This window comes from Sus scrofa, chromosome 16, assembly GCF_054392235.1.
Source record: "Sus scrofa isolate SSC_HxYL_T2T_F1_AM1 chromosome 16, Sscrofa_HxYL_maternal_Yorkshire_Landrace_v2.0, whole genome shotgun sequence".
Lineage (NCBI taxonomy): Eukaryota > Metazoa > Chordata > Mammalia > Artiodactyla > Suidae > Sus > Sus scrofa.
In genome coordinates, this window is record NC_139398.1 from 35773555 (window position 1) to 35790728 (window position 17174).

At 42.4% G+C, this 17174-nt stretch overlaps 2 protein-coding genes across 5 annotated transcripts in view; one reads left to right on the forward strand and one right to left on the reverse strand.

The window, feature by feature from the left end:
• LIFR (LIF receptor subunit alpha) overlaps positions 1-17174 on the reverse strand; it is a 367688-nt gene that overhangs the window by 79446 nt on the left and 271068 nt on the right. Inside the window, exon 1 of one of the 4 annotated variants that reach the window (XM_085002123.1) lies at positions 12854-13134. The exons of the other annotated variants lie outside the window; for them this stretch is intronic. The gene's annotated coding sequence lies outside the window, so the exon portion shown is untranslated. Of the gene's footprint in view, positions 1-12853; positions 13135-17174 lie in introns of those variants that run through there. 4 annotated transcript variants of the gene reach the window in all.
• On the forward strand, positions 11408-14453 carry LOC146395508 (uncharacterized). Its single transcript, XM_085002005.1, has 3 exons — positions 11408-11446; positions 12543-13548; positions 13942-14453. Exons 1-2 carry the CDS (start codon positions 11408-11410, stop codon positions 13503-13505), a joined length of 1002 nt encoding a protein of 333 aa, XP_084858131.1. The 3' UTR covers positions 13506-13548; positions 13942-14453.

Sequence of the window (17174 nt, forward strand, 5' to 3'; positions counted from 1 at the left end):
GAAATGCTGGTTTTAGCTAAGTCTACCATAATATGGAATTCATAAATACTATTTTTCAGATATCATGCATTATGTACTGTTTATTATAGGCAAGACACTATTTTATGTTCTTTAAATACAATATTATGTTTAATTCCCATGACAACCCTATGAGGTCAGTATCATTATTCTCCCCCTTTTATAACAAGAGAAATCAGGCACAAAGAGGTTTTAGACATTTGATGAAGGTTGCATAGCTAGTCAACAGCAGAACTTGCACTTAAATCCAGAGCTGACTACAGACCTCATCTCCAGACCACTACACTAAACTGAAAAATGAGAAGCGAAAAACTCAATGAGCCGGAGTCAGGAGTCTGGGGCTCCATCCGCAGCCCCCCAATCCAGGCATGCAACCTTGGCCAAACTCCCCAACACCTCTAAAACCACATAGGTGTGACCCAGGGCCTACCTGCCCTCCTTTAAATGTCGTAAGAAATTCACAGCTGTTGTCTTCCTAGGACATCTTGCTTGTCATGTCTATGAACGAGGAGATGAGATGTAGACTGTGAGCAGAAAGGCTGCTCCCCCACCCCTGCCCAGCTGAGTGCAGTTCCTCATGGAAACCCAAAATGCTTTTACCAAGCACTTCCAACCATCGCATCAGGACAGAGGTCAGGCAGTTACTGCCAGGGAACAAAATAGCAAAAATCTACCCTCTTACTGTTCTTCCAACGCTTTTGATTGGTTAGCTCTCGACTCAGCAGGTGCCGGCTCACACACACTCTGAGGGCCCGGCTGATGAAGGGAGCAACGGTGGCCTGGGAAAGGCAATGAGGAGGGGAGGGCTGCAGCAGGCACCTAGCTGGCTATGTCATCAGTATTACTACCACCGTGTAGGGACAAGCATCTGGTATAGTCAAAGACTGTCAAGGTTTTCAAAAAGGGCCAGAAATGCAAGGGTTTTTTTAAACTGTGAAATTTCCTTATTTTTAAATGCTGGCAACTAATCCCAATGTTTTAAAAAACATTATGTGAGCCAAATAAAACGCATTTGCAGGCCAAATACAGTTCTTAGGGCACCAGTTAACAACCTGTTTCAAAACGTATTGGCATAAAAAAATTCTTGTCTTGCTGTTGAAATAATCTTAAAATATAAACTGTTTGAAGATTTATATTTCAGGGCAGATAGTGACTAAAATGTGCCTGAATGTTTCCTTAACATTCTTTGGGGTTAGAATCTGAAAGTTCTCCTCTCCAAAAGAATTGAAATGGGCTTTTTTTTTTTTAATTGATCATATTACTCAATCCCAGATCCCTAAATCATAGCAGCATTTTAGAATACAAATAATTCTCCAAAAAAAAAAGAAAGAAAGAAAAGAAAAGAAAAGAAAAGAAACAAATAAAAATCTTTTGCTTCGGACCAGGGTTACAGGGTCTTCTAAGAATGTGAAAGTAGAGCATTGACCTAACATTTACTTGAGTCTTCCACAGAAGATGGCACAGAGAATGAAAAATACAACAGAATCTGAACTAACTGGCATTTGTCAATACTATTTTGGAAAGGGGCTTTCTATCAAGATAGTGGGTTCTACAGACCAGAGACATGTGAGCTTGACACTGACCCCACATAAGATTACAAAATTCATTAGGAAAGAGACCCTAATGCAACGTAGCTCAGCCCCACCTCACCCCTTACTTGATGAGGCCACTGGACTGGGAAAGCCAGTGTCAGAAGCAGACACGAAATATCTGGCTTTTAACAAGACCGTCTGTAACACCTGAAAGATATTCAAGAGCAAGATAAAGAGATTCAAGTTGTATATAAAAAAGTGAAGGGGGCTCTTTCACCCCGTGATCAATCTTACTCAAAGGGTCTAAAATGGATGCTGCCAACCTGGGATAAAGACTTTGGACAGACATGACAGGGTTCTGTTTTTCTGGACACTTTCATTAATGAACTAGAGGGAAATACAGGAATCACATTCATCAATCTGTGGACCAAAAAAATGAGCAAAAAAGAAATATATTGGATGTAATAATGAGGATCCTAAGAAGTTAATCTAACAAACTAATCCAAGAAGATAAATTTAGCATTGATAATTTTAAGGTCTCAAATAAAATGATGATGACGATGATGATGACAATAACACAGAGAAAATGAACAAATACAGTTTGGAGGAGATATGATTTAACAGCAACATGCAGGAAAAACACCAAAGGATGGTTAGTGAGATGGGCCATTAACACAATGCAACTGCCAGAATAACAAGAAGTGGGACAACTCTTTTGTCTCCTCATTTTATCACAATATCTAAAATCCTGTCTTTCAGTGGTATTAAAACTGAAGCATTTGGAGTTCCTGTTCTGGCACAATGGAAACAAATTCGCCTAGTATCCATGAGGATGCAGGTTCAACTCCTGGTCTTGCTCAGTGGGTTAAGGATATGGCATTGCCATGAGCTGTGGTGTAGGTCGCAGACGTGGACTGGATCCTGAGTTGCTGCGGCTGTGGCACAGGCCAGGAGCTGTAGCTCCAACTGGACCCCCTAGCCTGGGAATCTCCATATGTCTTGGGTGCAGCCCTAAAAAGAAAAAAAAAAAAATTGAAGGATTCATTTTTACTCTAAAAATAAGTAGATAATCCAACACCAAGGTATCATTAACATGAAACATAAGCTATTATTATTGTCTTCATTACTACCCAAATTATTATAAATTCTTGTTTCAATATAAATCTTCCTTGAAGTGTTTTTAGCACATCTCTCCAAAAGTGCAGTCTACTCCCTATTTTTCCCTCAGCTTTACTGAGGTATAACTGACAAATAAAACTTCATATACTTGAAGTACACAACGTGATAACTCGATAGATGCATATGTGCACTGTGAAATGATTACACAATTCAGCTAACAAGCATCTACCAACACACAGAGGCCTTCTTTTCTGCGTGTGATAGAAATGCTGAAAATCTATTCTCATAGCACATTTCCAGGTCACAGTACAGTATTATTAACTATAGATCCCCAGAACTTACTCATCTTATAACTGAAAGTCTGTGCCTTCTGGCCAACATCTTCAGCTCAAGTGGCTATTTCATTACTCCTACTTTGCCTACTCTGTTTTATAACTCCACTCACACTTAGGGACCCCTTGATCATTTAGCACCTTAAAGGCGAGGCATCAAGAAATCTGTGTTTGATACCTTTAAACACAATGAGTGCCTTTTCACTATTTAAGTTCAATCAAAAGTGTTAAGAAAAAGGCATGATGGGTTGAGCACGAGAAGAGCAGAATCATTACTACTGCGAGTGTCACTGCCTCGACATTATTAGGACGATAACGACAGACTTCCGGGACTGGGGCTGGCTGGGGCCTTGCTGCGGCTTTGTCGGTTCTGTCTGCACGACTGCCAGGTTGCTCACTGGTCTCTGGATTCCCAAGCCTCAATGACACAACCTGAAACACCAGTCTCACATGGCTGAAACACCAGTCTCACATGCTAAAATTTTCCATAGCTCTCCCTAGCCCATAGAGAAGGGGCCAACTTTCAGCAAGGCATGAGGCCTCTCTGCTATTTCATGCCACTGTTTCAGGCCACCTACCTCCACCCTCTGCCCCACACTGGCAGATATGCCAGGCTTTGTTGTCCTCTGTGTCACTGCACACACTGTACCCTCTACCCAGAATGTCCTTCCCACTCCACTCTTCCCTGTCCATTTAACAAACACCAACTCGTCCTTCAAAACTCAGCCTACATTGCTCCAGATCCAGCCTTCCTCAGTGTCCTTCCTTACTGGTCCCCAGACAAATTTCAGTTGTCATGCCATCTAGTTGATCATTCTTGTCTATCTTAAATAGAATTAAGAAGAAAGTAAAATATTTCTTAACATTTCTATCGAAAGCTTAGAGACAAAGGGCAGATCAGACCTACTCAGCAATGTTATGTGAACTTCTCTGTCCCCATGAGCTTTCGAGTTTTTGAGCCCAACAATAGAGCCCACGGGATGCATGATCACAGCAATCACAACTTTGACTATTTGTGAGCTGAAAAGTTCCCAAACAGAGTTATCTGTACTTTTACTGAAGCTGGCATTTGAGAAAGAGTAAGTTGGCTAAACTCCATGTCTGCAGGTCCACACAGCTTGGTTGCTCTCTAGTTACTACTACATAACCCAGTACATCTCAGGAGAGAGTATTTCGCTGTGACTCCTCCCGCCCCCAACTAAAAAAAGAAAGCTAACCGCTGGTTCCAGTGGAGGCCAGGGGAGTAGGGTGGGCCATGGAAAGCAGGGCTATAGACAGAAGAAATGTGACATAAAGGAAGAATTAAATGTTGGCTTTAGTAGCGGCTCCAACTATGAAACCAACTTCTTTTATTAGACTGCATGGGGGAAATAAAACACAAGGTCAGTATTTGTCATGAAGGTTATGAGACATCTTTCATGACTACTGACCATTTACTTTATGTCAAAATACTTACAGCTGTTGCCAACTTTAAAATAACTTCCCTACACAAGGAACAAATTATAGAATTAATGTATTTTTATACACTGTCAAATGGAAACCTTATTTTAAACTACATGCTTTACTGTCCTCATCCTCAGTGAGACCACGTGCTAGAATTTCTCAAATGGGATATCCATGAATTCGGTTCATCCTAAACGTATTGGTAGAAATCTATCACAATAATTTTATGCAAGATAATCTCAAAAAGGCATGTCCTTCACAGAAGATATATACTAGCAATTTTAAGACTATTAGCCTAGATATTCTCATACATGTATAAGTCATCACTAAATCATCAGTGAATGTCAAGGTGAAATAACCCTCATCTGCTCCTCCTGTATTTTGTGAAACAAGCAGGAGGTGATATTTGTGTTCACTGAAAAGTGAGAGGAAAGGAGGCCTACTTGACTGTCAGCTGCAGTAACACCGGTTTATTGAGCATGTGCGCCTCCTGCCCCTGAACTGCTCTGGTCACTTTCCATGTCATTCAGGTGGTGAGGGCTGCTGTATCTGATGCCTACCCACTAGCTGGGGGTAAAAAAGACCCTTAATAGTTGCTAATGAATGAATCAATCACACTTCAGCAACTCAATAACAGGAAAGAAGACTGGACCCTGACCTTTAAGAATTTCTCATATAGTACTATTGAAGACAAGAGAAGGATAGGAGTTCCCATCATGGCGCAGTGGAAACGAATCCAACTAGGAACCATGAGGTCGCAGGTTCAATCGCCAGCCTCGCTCAGTGGGTTAAGGATCCGGCGTTGCCATGACCTATGGTGTAGGTTGCAGACGCGGCCCGGATCTGGCGTTGCTGTGGCTCTGATGCAGGCCGGTAGCAACAGCTCCAATTAGACTCCTAGCCTGGGAACCTCCATATAACATGGGTGCAGCCCTAAAAAAAAAAAAAAAAGGACAAAAGACAACAGAAGGAAAAAAATGCCTTTGATTCAAAATAAAATTTCTTGGCAATGGAAAGCATTTCAGTTTTAAAGTAAACAAAAATTCAACAAAATATTTCCCAGTGACTGGAAGTAATATTTTGTCAGAGCCTAAAATGCTTTTTACAACAGTTTGATATGTTATATTATTCTGCTTAGAAATCCTGTATTAATAAGATTATTGGGAGTCTCCATCATGGCTTAGTGGTAACGAATCTGACTAGTAGTATCCATGAGGACACAGGTTCAATCCCTGGCCTCGCTCAGTGGGTTAAGGATTCGGCGTTGCCATGAGCTATGGTGTAGGTCGCAGACACGGCTCAGATCTGGTGTGGCTGTGGCTGTGGTGTAGGCCGGCAGCTGCAGATCTGATTCGACCCCTAGCCTGGGAACTTCCATATGCTGTGGGTGTGGCCCTAAAAAGAGTGGGAAAAAGAAATAATAAGATTATTGGCATTAGTCATAACAGAACAGAGAGGGCAAGGTAACATTCATCTAACACTACCGGCAGGTACCTTGAGCTGGATATTACTATTTCCATTTTACAGGTAAAAAAATCAGACACAAAACTTGCCCCAGTTCATACAACCAGCAAATGAGAAAGGAGATCGGTTCTCCTTCCCTTTACTACATAATATGCTTTACATATTGGAAATCCAGGAAAACAAAACTTGTGGTCACCTGTAATTTCAACACATAGAGAGATGGTCTCATCTAGCATTCTCTATACAGTCTTCCTTGCATTTTCTTACATTATAGGTAGAAAACTGTGTGCGCTCTCTCCCTTCCTCCCTTTCTCTCTCTCTTCCTCTTTCTCCAAAAACAAACCTTAGGTCAATTTACACGCGCTATTTTGCAATCTGCTTTTTCAGTTTATAAATATTCAGTTTGAATATTTCACTGTCAACGAAGAAAGGCTTTTCCATTACATGTATATACCACAATTTATGTAATCAATCTCCCTATTATTGAACATTTAAGTTGTTTTTAGCTTAGAACTATCACAAACAAAGCCCCAAAATCATTTTCACAAACTAGAGGTTGAGTTTCTTGGTAAACTTTCTGAGGAGGTCACCAGAATCTGATGATGAGTTTTTTCCAAACTTGGGAGAGCACCTCCCTCCTGATTTTGAGACACCCCACTAAATGGACTTCCCACCAAGGCTACTGACAGGAATACGGTGCCCACATGCCTTGTGTAGGCGAGAACCACTGCTATAGATTGGTCTCTATGCACATGCTTTATTTTTTTTTCCTTAGTTTAAATTCCTAGTGGTGGAAATGCCTGACTAAGGGACATGGCACATTTTTGAGGCTTTCGATGAGTAATACAAAATTGTCCTCCTGGAAAGTTATAACAATTGAAATACCCACCAGCAGCATTTGAAAGTGACAATTCCCAAAACCCAAGGGTTAGCCAGATTTGTTTTAAAACAATCAAATCACTCTATGGCCCAAAGTTTTAAAATAGCAAAGCTATTGATAAAACATATCTAGAAAAACAGCAAACAATTCAGACAACAAATGCTAGATTTTAAAGTACATGTTTTCAAATACAAAATATAAAACCTGAATGACACCACATCCTGGCAGACCGAACAGAATATTAGACAATCTAGCGACACCAGGAAAATCTAGTGACATGTGCCAAGTGACATGTGTAAAACTTCACTTGCTCATCTGCCTAACATTAGTTTTAATAGTTTGGGTTTAATGGCAACATGCGCTATTGTTTAACAAGAAACTCATGAAACTGTATAGTCCTATAGGTACCATCTTATAGCTAATGTAGCAATTTTAGGTTCTCAAAATTCTCTTATGTATTCATTTATTCAACAAATACCTGCATGTCTACTCTGGGCTGCATGTCTACTGTTCTAGGCAGTGAACCCTATCCATTTCCTGCTGTTCCAGAGGTAGCTCAGAACCCTGCAGTTAGGAATCAGCAAATTATGGTTATGGGGCCAGTCTGGAACCACCAAATTCTTGGGTAAATCAGAACACCTTTGGGGCTTGGTTTTTCTATCTGTAAACTTAAAAAGTTGACCAGATGATCTGAGGCCCCTTCTTTGGTTTTGTTTGAATGCTCAAGCTCCTATTTTTCCTAAGCACTTTGCATTTTAAGTTCTATAGAGTTCTTCCTCTGAAGTCAGAACCAGGTTCTCAGTCAATCTCCTCCCAAATTTTACATCTACAGTAAAATTTCAGTGATCCAGGTAAGTTCAAAGAATAACACAGGATAAGATTCCGTTAGATGAATACTTATCCTCCCACCCTTTAACTGTTTCTGTGAAGAGGATCCTAAAACATTCTTGCCTCCTTCGCTGTTGTACTGCACTATAAATACAATGGCATGAAATGTGAAACAGGACCCACTGGTATGGCAGCAGGTCTCCAAGCCTGTGGATGGGAAGGCTGGCACCCAGCTTTAAGGTGACATGCTGGCAATTGCAGCACTGAAGTCGTGGTGGTGGAGTCTTACCTCTCTCCAGCTTACCCTCACTCCCAATCAAAGGTACATTCTGTCTACAGAACGCCTACAATTCTCTGCCCACCAGCATTTCCAATATTAGAAATGGGAAGCATTATTTCTGCCGCCACTTGTTATTCTGCACCACATGTTCCTGCTACCACCATTTCAACTGTCCTCTGATCCAGGGTCTCCTTGGAGAAGCCTGCTGCTGCAAGAAGTTAGAGGAAGGCAAGGGGCCTTAGTATCCAAGTCACCACTTAGGGAAGAGGCATATGCTTTCTGGAAGTATTAGCACCTTCTTGTGGTCTTCCAGGATACTGCCACTTAATATTACAGATAGATATTCTTAGCTATGGGCACACAGGATGATTCCACATCTTCCTCTGTACCTGCCCTACAAACCAGAAGGATGGGTAAGAACCCAGATTTTCTCATCTCTTTGCAAAATACATGAAAAATTACCCACCAGAAGTTTTTCTTCAACTTCCAACATAAAAGCATAAAACAGTATCTGATAAATACAACCTTTGCTCATAAGGCAGCAGCAGCAGCCAGGACTGGTAGGAATGTCTGTGTGGTAAATTTTAGACAATGAAAGACAAATCTGGAACTCCTGCATCTCTATAAGTTCACAAAGAAAATATAAAGGTTGTAGTAAAAGTACTTCGACTCAAGCATCTAAGCCTCCAAATGTACCGCTGACCTATAAAACAGATGCTTACAGACTTCTGCAATTTGCCTGAAGAGCTTCCACTGTAAGGAGGGTGACAAAAGTGACTTGACTTAAGATTTCACAGTCACAGAATCCATCCTTTACACAATGTGAGCACAGGGCTGAGAAGAGAATGCAGGAAGGTAAAATTATCCTAAATGGGAACAACTGACTGGGTTCAGGTATCAACCAATTAGGGTAGGAAATACATCAAAAACCCTCATTCTGAAAGATTACGAAACACCTGATATTGAACAGGAGCTTAAAAGTCACAGTTAAGAAAAAGATAACAGATTCTTATTATGCAAGTATAACAACTTCTTGGAACAAAACTCACTTCCTCAGCTTTGAGTTAATATAAAGGAACATATATTTAGAATGACAAACGGACTAGAAATTGGGAAAAGGAAATACCATAGTTCCTGATACTCCCTAAAATAGAACATGTACACATTGTTCCTGTGAGAATAAAATGTACCTGCATAAAGTACATATATTTTATGTGCTCACTGGTCTGTCATCTGCCCAAAAGGATTAAAACATTTGCTATATAAAAAGGCATCTCTGAAAATTCTACACTGTAGCAAATGGCTAATTCATGGAAATCAAAGATGGAGCTTCTGATTAAATTACTCAGAAATCACCATAACATCCTGGAAGATTACGCACGTTTTTAAGGCTTCATCCTTGAATTTCAGGGAACAGAAATCAAATGCAGCTGACTTAAAGCAATAATTTGCGAGGATGTGTTACTAGTAGAATAGATTTGGTAATGTCAAGGGCCAGACCCAAGATGGAAAGCTTAGGTAAGGCTCCCAAATCTAGGTATTTTGACCAAAGCCAGGCAAGATTATCTTTTAAACTCTCTAATTATCCATTAATTTGATAAATATTCACAGCCCCTCCTGACCAAGGCTGTTCCGGGCACAGAGAAAGCAATCAGGAACAAGCAGGTTTCTGCAGGCCTCCTGGAGTTTCTAGCAGCTGGAGAAGCAGCACCCAGGTCTTTTCCATTTCTTCTAAGAGCCCCCTGACCTAGGCAAACACCCAGGACACAGATCCCAGAACTCACTCTCTCCTGACAGCCACTTTTTCATCATAAACTCCAGCCACACAGGCAGACCTTTGTTTCTCTAGCAAGCGAGGCTCAATCCCACTGCAGGGCCTTTGCACGTGCCATTCCCTCTGGCGGAGCCACCATCCCTCCAGATCTCCAAAAACACACTCAACTTTCTGTTCAAAACTCTGTATCTCAGAGAGGCTTCTAGGGCCTCTCAGTCTAAGACAGCAGCTCCAACTCTCCCCCTCTTTGCCACAGCGGTCCTATTATATTATTTCCCCAGCACTCATCACCATCTGATATTGTCTCCTTTACTGCTTCTCTGCTTTTTGTCCATCTCCCTCACTAAGATGTAAACTCATTACAGCAGAGTCTATCTGGCCTCTGCACTGCTATATTCCCAGTCCCTAGAAACTTGCCTGGAATGTCACAGCTGCTCAGTAAAGACTTATTTAAGAAGAGCAAATACAGGTGACATTAGCAGTTTTGTAGTACAATGACAGGTATTAAATAACAAAAAAAGACAACACCTTAAATGCTAAAAGATTTGTTCGGTCAGTTAAAGAAAAAAATCATTATAGCTCTTTACATTAGTCCTAAAAATACTCTCAAAAATAAGCATAATGAAAATATAAACCTCATCACTGGCTAATACTCAAATTTTATAATGTATTTGGCTCAAGTGCTAGCTAGCTAATAGTCTTACTTCTACAATTTACTGTTTTAAAAGCACTCTAAGGGACCTCAATTTTTAATTTAAAAGAAAAGGCCAAATATTTTCTAAAAGTATACTCCTCCTTAAGAGGTCATTATTAACCTTCTCCCAAAGTGTACAATTTATAACCATATTATAACATTAAAATATGACATATGGTGATAATCCAAAGAAGGCAGGAATATTAGCGCCTAATGACAAACAAGTTTTATGAAACACAAAAAGTCTTTCTCTTAAACTGAATCAAAGGTATGAGCCTTTTCTCCATGTTCAAAATAGTTAAACTCTTAAGAATTTTTTCTGACAGGTTATCTTAACTTCTATATCTGTTCTTTTATTGAAACAAAAAGCTAAGGTGTTAATAAAGGACTATGACCTTAGTAACTGGCCTCAATGGCTCATCCTTATGGATCACTCTGAATTTTATCAAAGCAAAAGGTATGTTGGAGAGAGGGGGCATTTATTTCCTGGAACACGATGCAAAAAATAAGTTACTGCTGCCCTTGAGCCTTTGGGAATAATTGAAATCCACTTAAAAACCTCAAAAACTAACATTCTATAGCAAAAGAGTAGAAACAACCTACACATCCCTCAATAGAGAGAGGTTAAATAAATTATGGCTCATTCTTAATGGGGTACTCAGCAGCTGTTAGAGAATGAGACAGCTCTTAGGTACTGATATCAAGACTGCCAAGATTTTAGTACTGTGGGGGGAGGCGGAGGGTGGGGGAGCTGGCGCAGAACAGAGTATACAATGTGTCCTCATTTGCTGAAAGACAAATAAAAAGAACACATACACAATGTTTATACTAGCATAGGCTTTATCTGGAAAGATATACACAAGGCACTAGTAACCCTGGGTGCTGGGGAGAAGAGGGTGCTGTGAGGTCTGGGGGCAGACAGGTGTACTTTCTACTCTACAGCTTCTTTCATCTACTGAATCTTCCTCAGGTGCTCAGGTTGCCTGTTCCGCAAATTAACATGATACACTGAATTGATACCATTACTAACATATTATTCAAGGATGACCATCAAAAAGCTAAAGCTTTCAAAAATCACACAGGTTTGTTCCCTTTAACAGCACAGAACCTGATCCCTATTTCCCAGGAAAGAATTCACAGCCCTACTAATGAGAGTGCCATGCTTATGATCTCACCTATTACAAAGCAAGTTAAGCCTCAAATCAGTTCTTGGAAGGAAAATTTAAATTGGGCTTGTAACTACTTAATGAAGTCTCCAAATCAACACAGCTTCCCCTTGGCTATAAAACAGAAAGTCAACGTAAGATACAAGTAAGAGGACAGTGTTTTTAAAAACACACACTACACTTAGGTTTCTTTTCCTCTACAAAGAAGACAACGAACCCTCTGATACGAGTGAAATGTGATTTCAGATCTGTGGCAAAATCATTCTTTAAGAGAAGGAGCAAGCATCATTTGCACCAAACAAACGCTTAATTTTTCTTTGGGGGGGGTTGCTTTAAATTAATCTAGGAATCATTTTTGGACCCCTAATTAAATGTTACTACTAAGTGACATTAATTTTACTCCAAGCGTTTTTTTAAAATTAAAAGTAAACCTGAAACTGAAAATGAGCAAATCGGAAAGCAAACCTTAACCTGAAACCTTTCTGCTGAAAAATGTATCTTAACAGACCACATTAAAATATGCAAAAAAATCATTTCCATACAAATGCCATTCAATAACAGTATATAATATGTCAATATTTGACTGCATTAATCACACCATACAAAAAGGCACACAGGTATCCAACTGTAAATAAAACATCTCATATATTTTTAGTAACCAAAGGTGGGGACGAGAATCACATTATTCAAGCCCAGGCATAAAGTCACAACATTTGAAGCGCAGAGTTTTCTGTCCGTCAGAACTCATGATTCCAGCTCTGTCCTTTTAAACAACATATTAAAAGTGGCATCATTAATGAAGCGTAACTTTCATCGCCAATCCTTTAACTCTGGATTTAATCAGTATAGTGCCTTCGCATAGAAGCACATAAAAATACAGGTAAATCAAATACACCATGAGTACAGAGAACTAGTTTAACGAAGAGCAGAGGCACGGGGTCACGAAAACACTCGAATGATTACATCTGCTAGGGAAAATAAAAATTAAAGCTCCTTCCCATCCCCCAGGTAGCCTGTGGCCTCAGAACTTACTGCCCTATGTGGAGCAGAAGTTCGTGGCCAGGGAGCCGGCGTCCTCCGGGAGCCGAGGGTGGCCCAAGGGCGCGAGGAGAGCGGAGCGACCTGGAGCGCCTGCCCCCCCCCCCCCATTGCTCCCGGTCACTCCTCTCGGACGCTCCCCGACCCCGAGGCCAGAGCCGGCCGGAGCGCTGCCCCCCACCCGCACGGGCTACTGGGCGCTCGCGGCGATGCGCCCACGGGACCGGGCTCCAGGCTCCGCGGTTCCCACTTCTCGCACCGCACCCACCCGCTCCCCGCACTCACGGGCCGCTCCCGCGCCGCTATCTGGCCATCCCTGGCCGTCAGCCTGGCCGCCTCGGCCGCCGCCCGGGGGCTGCCCAGAGTCCGCAGTCGCCCGGGGCTGGAGGCGCGGAGGAGGGGGGCCGGGCACAACCCGCCGCCTCCGCCGCCGCCGTCTCGCCTCCCTTGTCCCAGCGCTGGGCTTCTCCCGGCCGCCACAGGCGAGAGGCGGCCCGCTGCCCTCCGCGAGCCTCGGGAGCCGCCGCCGCCGCCGCCAGAGCCGCGCGGAGGCAACAGTAACGGCCACGGCCACTGGCGAGACGGTCCAGCCGAGACTGCGGCGCGCGGGGGCGGTGCCTGCACGCTGCTCGGCGGGGGGCGCTGCTGCCCTGGCCCTGGCCCCGCCCCCGGCCCCGCCCCGCCGCCCGCGCCCCGCGCGCCCCCGCCGGAAGCCGCCCGCGCGCCCCCGCTGTCGCCCCTTGGCCAGGCCGCGCGCGTCCGGCGCTCAGCTCCGGGCGGCCACTGGGAGCAGAAGAGCGGCGGTGCGCGAGGTCGGAGCGCCGAGGGTGGTGCTTCCGCGGAGAGTCCCGTTTCGAGGCCGATCTTGGAAGGTCATGGAAGAGTCGGGGAAAGGAGCGGCGCAGCTGGTGCAAAGGATCCGGGAAGGCCGGCCTAGCGCGACGCGGCCCAGCATGGAGGAGAGCGGCCCCCAGAACCTTGTCAGTGCACACTGTAAAATAACAAAAGAGGAGAGGACAACGTAGGGCAGTGTTTTAGCTTCCTATCTAAATGTGCACGAAAACCAGCCCCTGCGCCTGGGCGTGGAGGGCGGGGGCAGGGGGAGCGATTACTTAGTTTTTATGAGTTACCTAAAATGCCCCCAAGGGCTGGGGCGCTGCCACTCAGGCCACCTTCCTTCTCCCGGTGCAGCCCGAGAGGGCCGCGGGGACATTCTGAGAATATCCTGGAGCCACCTAGTCTTGCCTCTGAGGCGTGGTGGGCTTATTTGTGCGGAGAAAAAAAAAAAAAAAGTCCCTTAATGGGGTGAGATTTTTTTCCTCCTTGCATTGTTCCCATTTCCGCAGTTTCACTTGGCCTCGATTTTCTTCCAGAGTAAGGCACCAAATGAAATAAGCTGGAGAGCGTTTGATGGCGCAGAATCGTGGTTTGAAGATGTTTACGCTCTATGCCGGACGCGTTTGATGATGTTCTCTTCGACAATTAATTTTGCAAAGTTCAGAAATGTGCCAGATGGAGCCCCTGGCACGCAGAGTCACCGGGCTCTGCAGACACACCTTCAATAGGAAGCTAGCTTGTTTGTTTCATTTGTGATTTATTTGATGCACCAGCACCAAGGCCAACGTGTTTTTTTAGAGACCTTTGGATGAAATTCCAAAGCAATTTCTAAATTGGCAAAACGAAGCTTATTTTCTGAAATAACATTTCCCTGTTGATAATGTAACTAAAATGCTCACAAAACACCACCAGTACAATGACTGAAAAGTGGGCTCCCTAGATAAAAATATGTTTTCAGGGTAAGACAAGGTCCCCTCTAGTGTTCCAATAGCCAGCCTCATCTGTATGCATATTTTGAAGGCCAAAATTAAATGCTTCCTATTATCCCTAAGAACCTGTTTGCAAAGCATGCTTCTACTATGTGTATCTGAACCCCTGTTTAAGATGCATAAGGTTGATTTTGTGTTACCCTGGTCCTTGAGTCCTTGGTGGTTTGGGAAACATTTTAAATTTTTTTGATGGAGGAAGGGGTTCAACAAAGGCAAAAGTGCTAGGGTTTAAGAAAATTGTGTTGCAGCCCCTACATGGGGTTGAAAAATTGCTTTCCAAGGGGAAAAATAATGTAGTTTAGTTCTTAGCATATTAAATAGAATGCTAACTTCTGTGACTTTGTTTTATGCATGTGCATATATATATGTATATATATAAACATTTGGAGGAGTAATAATAGTTATCTGTTGGATACACACTATGTGTCTGGCACCATCCTATACCTCATTTATTCCACACAACACACCTGTAACTTAGGTACTGTTATTACACCTTAGGGTAGATGCAGGTTTTATGAGGCCTGAAATGTATGCAATTTGGGTGGTCCTCCCAAAGAAAAAAGAAAAACAAAACAATGCAGCACACCCAAGCTGTTCCAGCACCGCCCAACATGAGGGAAAGCGACAAACGGAATATCCAAGTGGAAAGAGACCTCAGACTTAGCTGATGGTGGTTAAAATATCTTACTTTGGCCAGTTGTACAAAAACATGACCACGTGAATGTATTGCTAGGGTTCCTGCCAGGGCTTTGGATGGGGGCCTGGAAAGATGCCTTGAAGCTTATGCTTTAATTAGCTTCTCAGAAAACTTGCCTCCGATGTATACTCCCATTTCATAGGTCAGGAAACTCAGGAACTTGCCACAGCTACTAAGGAGGATCTGAGTGTCTACATTATACTGAGGCCTGCTCACCACTGTAAGAGTAGTGTTATTATACACACTTTTCATGAGAAATGATAGATTTTATATTTCCGTAACAAAGCAAGGGCTTTAAAAATGTTAGCGATATTCTGATGATGACACAAACTCAGTCTGCCACACTTGATATGGTCCTGCTATCTGGGGTGACAGCAGTAAAGGTTCCTTAACTCTTGTATAAGATGTGAATTAACTACTGAGGATTCTTAAAGAAATTTCAACTCAATTTCAAGTGGCAGAAATTGACACCATTTTTATTTCCCTTGTCATAGACCACTCTGCTGTAAATACTATTTTATATAATATTTACTTTTTTTAAATAAAAGACCTGAGATGTTGCCAAATAAATATCAGAACACAAATTTGTTTTGTTTGATATTTATATTGTATAATATGAACAGCCTGGCGCATAGAAGTTCTCATTCAATGTTTGTCAAACAAAGAATGAAATGGAAATGATTACATAATTAGAAGGAAGAAGGTAGATTATATAAGCTAAAATTGAATGGGAATGAAGCAGCAAAATGTTACACTTAAACTACTTCCTGGATAAGCAGAATTAGTTTCTTTAATTATTTTATGCCCACAATTTGTGCTGTTTTTCTTTTCTTTTTTCTTTTTTTTTTTTTTTTTTTTTTTTGTCTTTTGTCTTTTGTCTTTTGAGGGCTGCCACACTGTAACTTAGGTACTGTTATTACACCTTAGGGTGTATATGGAGGGTCCCAGGCTAGGGGTCTAATTGGAGCTGTAGCCGCCAGCCTACACCACAGCCACAGCAACTCAGGATCCAAGCTGTGTCTGTGACCTACACCACAGCTCACAGCAACGTTGGAGCCTTAACCCACTAAGCAAGGCCAGGGATCAAACCTGCATCCTCACAGGACGATATGTTGGGTTCTTAACCCATTGAGCTACAATGAGAGCTCTGAGTTACTATTTTTGTGTGGTGCCCTGCGAAGGCAAGCCAAGGATATAATATCAAATCTTGGTTTTCCCAGTTTCTTTCTTTATAAAATGGATTTATTAAAAGTACCAATCATAGGGTGGTAGAGAAGACAAATGAGTTAATTTCTATAAAAACTCTTACCGCTCTAAGTGTTTTCGCTATAGTTTTCCTCAGACAAGGTATGTGTGTGTGTATATATATATATATATATAGTTTTTCCTCCCCTCTTATAATATCTTTTATGGTAAAGCACCTCAAATCCCTTTGGGAAGATTGCATGGTATATGTGCCTGACACAGAGTAAGCAACAAATATCAGCAATAAATATTATCATTATTACCATTTCTACTAGCACTTCTACATCTGCCAAAGCAGACATGTGAGCCTGTTTGGGGGCTACATGTGGTAGTGATTTTAGTAAATCCTGTTAATCTCAGTAGGTAAAGCTTAGAGGCCTGTGAGGAGTAAATGGATATCCTTTTTATGGGTTGCTCATCACCTCCTGTCCTACATGACCTAATTGTTTGATCTGAGGTACCCTGAGTAAGGGGTGGGAGGTGGGGGTCCTTTCTCCAGATAGACTAACATTTAGTTAACTCCCTGGGTCCTAAGACCAGTCACCTCAAGAATCTTGTCAAAATTCTTATGCTTCTGAGAACTTAAATGCCTCAAGCTGCTAAGGCTAACTCCCTGAGCCAGAGCCCAGGGTTGGGGAGGGGGGCATACCAGGGCTGTGAGGAGAGCTAGCACAACCTTCTGTTTCTGGAATAAACCCTGCCTGCACCCTCTGCTCTATCCCCCTTCTCCATCCCTCTCATTTGCTCCAATGAATGGTGGTCTGACAGAATCTTCATCTCAAAACCTTGTCTTCCTCTTGTTCAATATTTTCTTGTTTCTCTTCCCGCCTCTCCCATC

Bases quoted from the DNA above. Each gene is read 5' to 3' on its own strand.
- LOC146395508 (XM_085002005.1), top strand. From the start codon at position 11,408: ATGACCATCAAAAAGCTAAAGCTTTCAAAAATCACACAG. The intron at 11,447-12,542 runs GTTTGTTCCCTT...TCCCCCAGGTAG, and splicing joins AGCTTTCAAAAATCACACAG to CCTGTGGCCTCAGAACTTAC.